At 40.0% G+C, this 8,893-nt stretch overlaps 1 protein-coding gene across 28 annotated transcripts in view; it reads left to right on the top strand.

Annotated features, from left to right (window-relative positions):
• The window catches only part of fnbp1b (formin binding protein 1b), a 61,232-nt gene that overhangs the window by 38,679 nt on the left and 13,660 nt on the right, over positions 1 to 8,893 (top strand). For 19 of the 28 annotated variants that reach the window (XM_032538948.1, XM_032538945.1, XM_032538933.1 and 16 more), the window contains exons 7-10: positions 2,321 to 2,335; positions 3,960 to 4,088; positions 4,652 to 4,798; positions 6,660 to 6,851. In XM_032538948.1, coding sequence (XP_032394839.1) covers positions 2,321 to 2,335; positions 3,960 to 4,088; positions 4,652 to 4,798; positions 6,660 to 6,851 — 483 coding nt within the window. The remainder of the gene's footprint in view (positions 1 to 2,320; positions 2,336 to 3,959; positions 4,089 to 4,651; positions 4,799 to 6,659; positions 6,852 to 8,893) is intronic. The other 9 variants (XM_032538936.1, XM_032538959.1, XM_032538961.1 and 6 more) reach the window with 1 other exon arrangement.

The raw sequence follows: 8,893 nt of genomic DNA on the forward strand, positions 1-8,893 counted from the left end.
TATCACAGCATACGTTTTTACAATGCCATCTTTTCTTCCTTTTTTTATTTAAAGGAAAATTGTAGTATATTTACACTCCAAGTTCTAATAACTTTGCACTCACCTCCTTTGTGGTTGAGATTTAGAAAGAATACACTCACTTTGAAACAATTTTTATAAAACAGAAAGTTTATTTGAGAACCTTTAGGAGACTCTATCAAGTCCACTTTTTCCAAAGCTCTTTTATATAGGTGGTTGAAGTTATTATGACGCCATCAGAATGGCCATATTTGGTAAGAAAAAAAACATGTTTGAAAAATTCCCAAACATTTTCCATCAAGGTTTGATTATATACATACACAATACAGCTTGTGAATGTGATGCTTTTTAACATCTCACTTTCAGATGGGCCTCTAATTAATTCTAGAGTTTTCCTGAAAACAAAATCGTGTGATCGCACAAGCACGCACGCACGCACACACACACACACACACACACACACACACACACACACACACCACTACTAAATGGGTCAGTCACAACCCACACACAGTGATTATTTACATAATCTCAAGGATGCAAAAGGTGCAATAAACGAAATTAAGAGAATGAATCTAAAAGCCTTTGTTATACATTAGTAAATGGTAGGCAGCAATGTAGACTATATTAGAATTGTATGGTGAACATTTGTATGGTCCTTTTGATTTAGAAACAGTCACTTACACACCTTTAAAACTCGTAGATAATGTAACAAGGGGCTGTGTCACCCATTACCACTTGCCTTAAAGGTCGTAACAGATATGTATCTCGTCCTGCTTGACAATATATAGATCACTGCAAAAATATATACCCGCATTCTCATTTGCTATTCTTTTTTTGTGTGTTTTTTTTATTTGACTGACCTCCGCTCTCTCTTTTTTGCCTACTCACATTGCCATTGTTCAGAAATGTAATATAATACAATAAAACTTATAATACAAATTTCAGTCACTGTGGAAGATGGTTGGATTTTCTTACCCAACACTTACCCAAAAATTCTTCTCTTATGTGTGTGTTTTTTATAACAGGTACTTTATAGGTGTATTGCATCTGTCGTATCAATTCTATTAACTGCGATTTTGTAATAAAAAAAAGAAAAGGTGAATGTGCGGATGTATACAAAAAGAGAAAGGAAGTGTGTAGGCTTTATTGCTATATTTTCTGTCACTTTTGTGTGTCTGTGGTTTAGACTCTCTAGTTGTGATGGCTCATGACTTTTCCACATGCTTGGTGTTGAAGGTGTTTTAGCTCAGTTTCCTTGAGAGTTTATAGGCACTCGTACACTTCTATTATTACATTTGCTTCATCAGGTTGAAAGCAAAAGTAAAATCCATTTTTTTGTGCTCGTTTTTTTTTGTGCGATAATAAACGGATATGGTCATAAAACTAATACAGAAAAAAAGAACAATGTGTTATTTTCTTTGCAGAGGAATATTCCGTTCATTATTTAGAAGGCCTCTGACTATTAATCACCGGAAGGAATGACATGTCACAGCCTCAGCCCAGTTTGTGTTTGAGTCATAGTTAAAGCTTTGGAGTGTAAGTAGGTCTGGGTTGGACAGAACAGATGCACGATAAGCAAAAAAGAGAAGAAGAAACGGAGGGTTATACATGTTTGTAGGTACAGCTACGTGTGGAATTGTGTCTGTGTACATTAGTTTTCTGCAGCTTAAGGCCGCTTTAGGATCTGATAAGTTACTAATACAAAAATAACTTTCTCGCTTAATTTACTTGTCAGTAACAATAAAAAAAAGAAATTGAATGGATATATTTTGACTCGAGGAGTTGCTTTCAGTCTGTTATGCGATGTATCCCCGTAATGCCAAAAGAAAGCTGCTGTTTGTTGAGCTGAGGTATTGTGGTTTTCTCTGCAGCCAGAACAAACCTCTAACTGTTCCCTCTCCTCCTCTGGCAAACAAATCCCTCAATTTGGGGTTTGGATTCACAGCCCAGATATCCACAAAGCCTGTTAACAGTTTGTTAAGGGACCCCAGTCCTCACACACACACTCACAGTCTTCCCCCATTGTGGAGACCCTCAGTCATAAAGAATAAGAACAATTACACAGTGCCCTCCTCTCCACCTCTATACCGCCCCTACTCATACCATAAGAGCGTGGTTTACAATTCCAGTAGTTGTGATTGTGTTTGTATACCCTGATACCGGCGTCCCCTCTTGAGTGATGACACGCCTGGTTGTCCAGGAAGTGCATCTATGGCAACCTCTTGTTTAGCTGGAAACGGCTAACAATTCTTTTCTTTTTTGTGTGTGTTTGTATATCTATTTATTCCATGCCTTGAAGCGAAGTTCCCACAAGGTAGGTCTGGCGGACAGAGAGCTTGTTATATCTGTGGGAACACACCCTGTCTCGACTTGTGTCTCGACACACACACACACACACACAAACAAATGCTCTTCCGCAGAGCCCGACACACAGACCTTGACCAGGTCACTGTTAACATGCCGTGTCCTGTCTGACTGTGACCTGCCCCACCCTTCGTACAGTGGTTTGTCTTGCTGTCTTCTGCTAACATTATATTTGTGCGATGTAAGAAAGATTAAATCAAGAAATGCTGAATTATTTTGCGTTAGATGAAAGCCTTCATAACAATTTACATTTTAAAAAATGTATGGCAATAAATATATAAATATTCTGTATTTATACACATGCTCATAAACACAGAAGTGTGAATGACAGAAGAAACAGCCAATTTCCAGAAAATGACAACAGGATATGATGCTGCTGCAGGCACAGCAACTTGTTAAGAAGTGCCGTTATCTGCCATGTTACCATGGCAATGATGTTTACCCTCATCATTTCGTAACACATACGGCACCACTTTGCATGCACCTACACCAGCTTAGCGCATATCAATAACTGCATGCTCACAGACCTGCACGTAGACTTTAAACAGCTGGACTTTTACATGTGCTTTTTAGCTTTTCTCTGGATTCCTTTTTTTTTTTAAGGCTGTGACTATCATTTTCCACCAGAGGTATTAACTGTCATCCCTCCTGTGCTGGAAATAATGTACCTTTGTGTCTGATGAGTGTCTCTGCTCTGACGTCCCCCTTTTTTTTCTAGTATGTCATCTATTACCATACCCTTTACCCGTATGTGTGGGAGTGTGAGAGACTCAACTTAAGTCCTTAAAATGTTTCCCTTGGGGCTATGGCAGATCAGGGTTACAGTCATATGGCTGCAGGTTTTCCCGTTCATCTGCATTCAGCTGACCAAATGCAATTACTGGTTCAAAAGGTGACACTTTGATATAGATGACCCAATGGAACCACTTTGTGTGTGCGGACAGGTCTCAGATCTGATGGAAAGAGGAAACAGATATGAGTTCTTAGCTAAACACACACACACACACACACACACACACACACACACACACACACACACACACACACACACACACACACACACACACACACACACAAACAAACACACTCCATGTGCTGTCTAGCTGAGATAATCTCATCTCCATCTGCTTGCCTTGGATGTGTAATAGGCTGCTCCTGCTGCGTTTCAGACTGCCTGCATTGCCTCCCTGAGACCGAACTGGCTTAAAATAATCAACATTATCGACAGTAGAGATACGCCAGACTGGGCGGGCAATAAAAACCCAAACCCTTCCATTCTGCAGCCGCGGCAAGCTGTTGTTTCTCATTGTATATGTTTGTTCTGGCCTACATGAAGAATAGTTAAATGCCAATGGCTGTTGCTGTGGTCCCACTTGGATTTGCACCTGTCCAGGAGCTCAAAGTTTATGTGTGTATTGTACATGTGCATGCATGAACACTCATATGCCCAAATGTGTCAACTCACGTAGGTTTTTATCTGGCTGTGTGTGGGTTAGCCATATGTCTGTGTTAATCAGGGAACACTGTAGTGCGTGTCTCTGATATGCATGTTTATGTGTGTTGTTTTTGTTCAGGCCCGACAACAAGCGCAGGTGAGGCACCAGATGGCCGCTGACAGTAAGAGTGAATACTCCTCCTACCTGCAAAAGTTCAACCAGGAGCAGAATGAACATTACTTCACAGTTATTCCCAACATATTCCAGGTAAATATAACGGCACTGCAACATACTGTATGTCCAAATATTTTATTTGATTTGTTGTTGCATACAATATTTGTAGCAAACCAGGGTTTCCCATGAATCAAATTTGTTTAGAGCGCCCACCCAGATAGGTTTGACTACACCCAGAAATATTTTGTTTGTTTATCATTGCTGTCTTTCAAAACTCTGTGTGCAAATGGAAGTGAAAGCGCTGACTGGATGAAAACTCTGCCAGAATTGTGTATTTATGTGCAATTATTGGGTTGACTACTTCAAATAAATTATTTTCTGTTGCATTGTCACAGATTGTGAGCTTTGGAACACAATGTTATGAGTTTAAAATAGTTTTTCACTTCACAGAGTTTGGGCTTTACTAGTGCTCTTTTTTGAGAATAGGGTTAAACATTTATAAAGATGTAAAGTGCATAAGAGCTTTTCCAGATGATACGTCAGATGCTCAAAATTTAAATGCAGAAGCACAAGCCTTGCTCCTCCACTCTAATTCTACAACACAAGCTAGTGAAGCTTGTATTTACAAATGAATATGCTTGCATTTTTGTATGTAGAAACTTCAAGACATGGAAGAGAGAAGAATTGACAGGATAGGAGTGTGCATGAAGACGTTTGCAGATGTGGACCGCCAAGTGCTGCCCATCGTGGGGAAATGTTTAGACGGCATGACGAAAGCCGCCGAGTCCATCGAGCCCAAGACGGTGAGTATAGAGAAATAAGATACATGTGTATCACACACATGTATCTCTCACAAAGACACAGACACAGACCACACTCACACACACACACACACACACACACACACACACACCATCACATGGCTTTTATTCAAGCAACTGTGCTGGTGGGTTTGTACTCTTGGGGGGCCTTTTAAAAATAAGAAAGTTCACTTGTAAACAACAAGGTGCTTGTAATGTGGTGGCAGTCCATTACATTTTAAGTAATAGGTTGATATTTTGGGGGAGGAAGAAGCGGTACATTAGAGGAGCAATGCCACTCCCGTGTCTGCACTGTAAAAATGAAGCTACTGCAAGCTGCTGGCGAAATCTGGGGTTAATATCTATACCGGCTCTGTCTAAAGGTCACAAAATCTGCCTTTAGCCTTATATTTAATGGACAGATATGAGAGTGGTATCAATCTTCTCATCTAGCACTACTAATATAACAAACAAGGTTATTTCCAAAAATGTTTGTGCTTGTGAAAATAGGTGGAAGTTAAAGCACTCTGCTTGCTATAGTCTAAACCTGTTGATTAGAGCTCATGAGAGCCTGTTTTTAGTTTATACACTTCTATGAAGCTTATGCACAGTTATTGGCTTCAGTTCTGTCTCATGGCTTATTATTATTTATTTGGATATTACAATGAAAGGCAGCCTTTGCGTGCATTAAAAAGAAAATAATCTGTGTGATATATTGAGATGTCACATGTTGGCTGTATGACAAAAAAACAAGACTAGGATTGCATAGCGTGTGTGTGTGTGTGTGTGTGTGTGTGTGTGTGTGTGTGTGTGTGTGTGTGTGTGTGTGTGTGTGTGTGTGTGTGTTTGCATGGCCCGGCTCCAGGGAGATGACTCCAGCCTGTGACTGTCTGATGCAGTAAACAACATCGGGAATAACATATCACATGCTCCTTCCCTGTCTTTGTCTCACTTCCTCTCATGTATGAAGTGCACAATCTTTGACCCCATGATCCTAACTCCAACCAGACCCTCTGCCCTTATCAGTTCATCGAGGCTGATGCACACTGCGCTTGATTAATGTCCATCCTGTGTCTGAGGAGTCTGGCTAGGTCCCTGACCTCAGTGTTTTTGTCGTAACTCCTGGCTGACAGATTTAGGTCTTTTCCTCTTTCTTATGTGTCCCACAAACTGGATAATGACAGTCTCTCTCACTCTCCTTTCACGATTTCAACTCTTATCAGATTTAAAAACTACTATAAACAAGAGAGTCACCAGTCCCACTATTGTGATGCATCTTATCTCCGGACGTGCTGATTAGCTAGACATCACAAACAAACATAATTCCCCTGTGTTAGTCATTGTTTCGTAGGGCTGCACACTATATTTTCGTTTTGCAAAAACAACTTGCACAATAAAAACATTGTGGAATGGTGCAACATATTACACATAATAAACTGCACTTTAAAATTTAACTGTCATTCTTTTTATTGGTGTCTATTATATTCAATTCAATGATCAATGTTTTTTGATCAATGGGAAATTTTACAGTTGAAGGTGTTTTCACTGTTGATTTATTTAACTTTTTCACAATTTTTTTATTTCAATAACTGCAACATTTTTCCAAAAGTCAGTGAGTAATCTCATTTGAAAATATTTGTGATTATGATTTCTTCCATAATCGAGCACTCCTAGAACTGAGTACACTTTAAAATCAGTGTATTGATTGCACGTTATATCGTTATCGCAATATTCAACGTTATTGCATATTGCACATTTTCCTCGTATCATACAGCCCTAATGTTTTGCAATTTCTGTTTCAGTTGAAGTGGATGAAACTGTATCAGGGGTGTCACTGATTGCTGCCACCACTCTCCCCCACTAGGACTCTAAGCAGGTGGTGGAGTCCTATAAATCCGGGTTCGAGCCCCCAGGAGATGTGGAGTTTGAGGATTATGGCCAGGCCATGAAGAGGACGGTGTCTGACACCAGCTTGTCCAACTCCAAAGAGGCCAGGGAGAAGCCTGCTGGCAAGAGCAAAGGCAAACTGTGGCCTTTCATTAAGAACAAGAACAAGGTAACACATGCAATGCAAACTTAACACGGAGCCACATTTGCACTCAAACTTACGGCAGAGCCTCGCTGTTTGTAGTGCATTTTGTTTGGATTTCCTTCACTTAAAGTGATGGTTCGGAGTAATTTCACCCTCGGGTCCTTTGCACCACAACCTCGAGCTAAACAACCCTCCAGAAGCTTTTTTCACTTGTGTTGAACAATGGGCGAGTTAGCGTTATCAGCTGGTTAGCTAAGTCCAGGCGCTAATGGAACCAACTGTGTATCTCGTTAATTACCCCACTAATGATGCCCAAAATGATACCAAACTTCTACACTAGTACAAATAGGTTATGTACAAAGGTGAAAAAAAGCTTCTGGGGAGTTGTTTGGCACAAGGTTGGGGTGCAGAGGACCCAGGGGTGAAATTATTCCAAACCATCACTTTAAAGGTCACGTTTCACTATGGGGAGATTTTTATGGGCTGGAGGGCCTATAGACTGTATTATCTTATGTTGGTTCTGTATCGTAATATATGTGTTCAATGTCGCATTTGTAGTATCTGTTACATTTGTAGCACTGGTTACGTATTTAATTTATTTTCATTTTTGTGTAGATTCTTTGACTTTCGTTAAGCTGAAGAACTTTGTTGCTAGTTCATGTTAGTATTGCCATTTCTGTTGTTATTATTTGCCACCCGTTTCCTCCTCCCTGGCAATCACCTCCTTCTGTAACACACACTAATGCATTTTTACTGTCATTCTGTGGATGGACTCCACTGGCTGAAATAACAGTTTACCTTTACCGTGTTTCCATTGACTGGAACTCTTGGGTAGCCTCCTTCAGTTTCCTGCTTCTGAACAGCAAAACTGATTTCTGACTGTCTTGTGGGCTGGTGGCACTGTTGATATTGAATTAGAGCAGAGCATGTTTCAGTAATTGTGTGTGTGTGTGAGAGAGAGAGAGAGTGAGAGAAAGGCTGTAAGCAAGTGTGTGCAAAGCTAGATGAGAAACCCCAGCATACTCTATGTGTACATAAAATGGTAAACATGTTGCTTATCTGGTGCTTTATGCACTCATGATTCATTTTTTTTTATAGAAAGTTTTTGGGAGCACACACAGCCATAGAGAGAGGTATTTCTACTTTAAGTTAGGCCTGCATGATTCGGGGAAAAATATGAATCACAATTTTTCAACTTAGAATTGATATCACGATTCTCTGCCACGATTTCTTTCTCACGAAGTGTAATGTTCATTGCACACATGGACCATGACAAAACAAAACAAATTGGCAGTACCAAACATAGATTTGTTTTGGTACCTATAGCACATAGCACATCAACACAAGCCTGTAAACGCTTGGGAGCGCTTTAAAACCTTTTTCATACAGTCTGTTTAAAACTCACAGAAGAAAGTAGTAGTGTTTGTGATGCAGTCAGCATCTGACTCACTTGCCCATGCATGCCCATTGTGTGGTGTCTTAGAACTCATCTCTGCTTCATTCTGAAACTCTCCAACTACTTGATGAGTTATGCAGTCAGATGTTATAGCACAGCGATAAGCAATTAGATTTCTGTGATGACGACCTCAAATTCAGCTGCTGATATCCTTGGGGATGTGGTGAATTTCTCGTCCTAGCTGGCATGTGATGAGGTCGGGAAAGAGAAAAAATGAGAAGGATTTCGAAAATGGAAGCCTGCATGCGCTTTGACTGAAACCGTTTGCTGTTTGCTGTGTTGCAGCCGCTTGCTTTAACACATTTTCTTCCTACTCACTCTGGTTGTTTCTTTTTTTTACGTTTCATATGTTTGACTTATTTTTCAACAACATTACAACTGATACACCAGGTTTTACATAACTTTTGTTGTCTTATAATTTCTGTTTGGGTTCTCTGTTGTGTGTTTATTTTTTAATATTTGTAGGAGGCTTATTTATTTCGTTTGTGTTCCCTCCTCCTTTTCCTCCTTTGTCTTTTTTTTGTTGAATTCTTGCCCCTTTCTACTTCTTCTTCTTCTTCCATGTTTTACCTCCTTCTCCTCCTCCTCTCTCCGTCACGGCTCCCTCTCT

The sequence above is a fragment of the Etheostoma spectabile genome, chromosome 16 (genome assembly GCF_008692095.1).
Source record: "Etheostoma spectabile isolate EspeVRDwgs_2016 chromosome 16, UIUC_Espe_1.0, whole genome shotgun sequence".
Classification (NCBI taxonomy): Eukaryota; Metazoa; Chordata; class Actinopteri; order Perciformes; family Percidae; genus Etheostoma; species Etheostoma spectabile.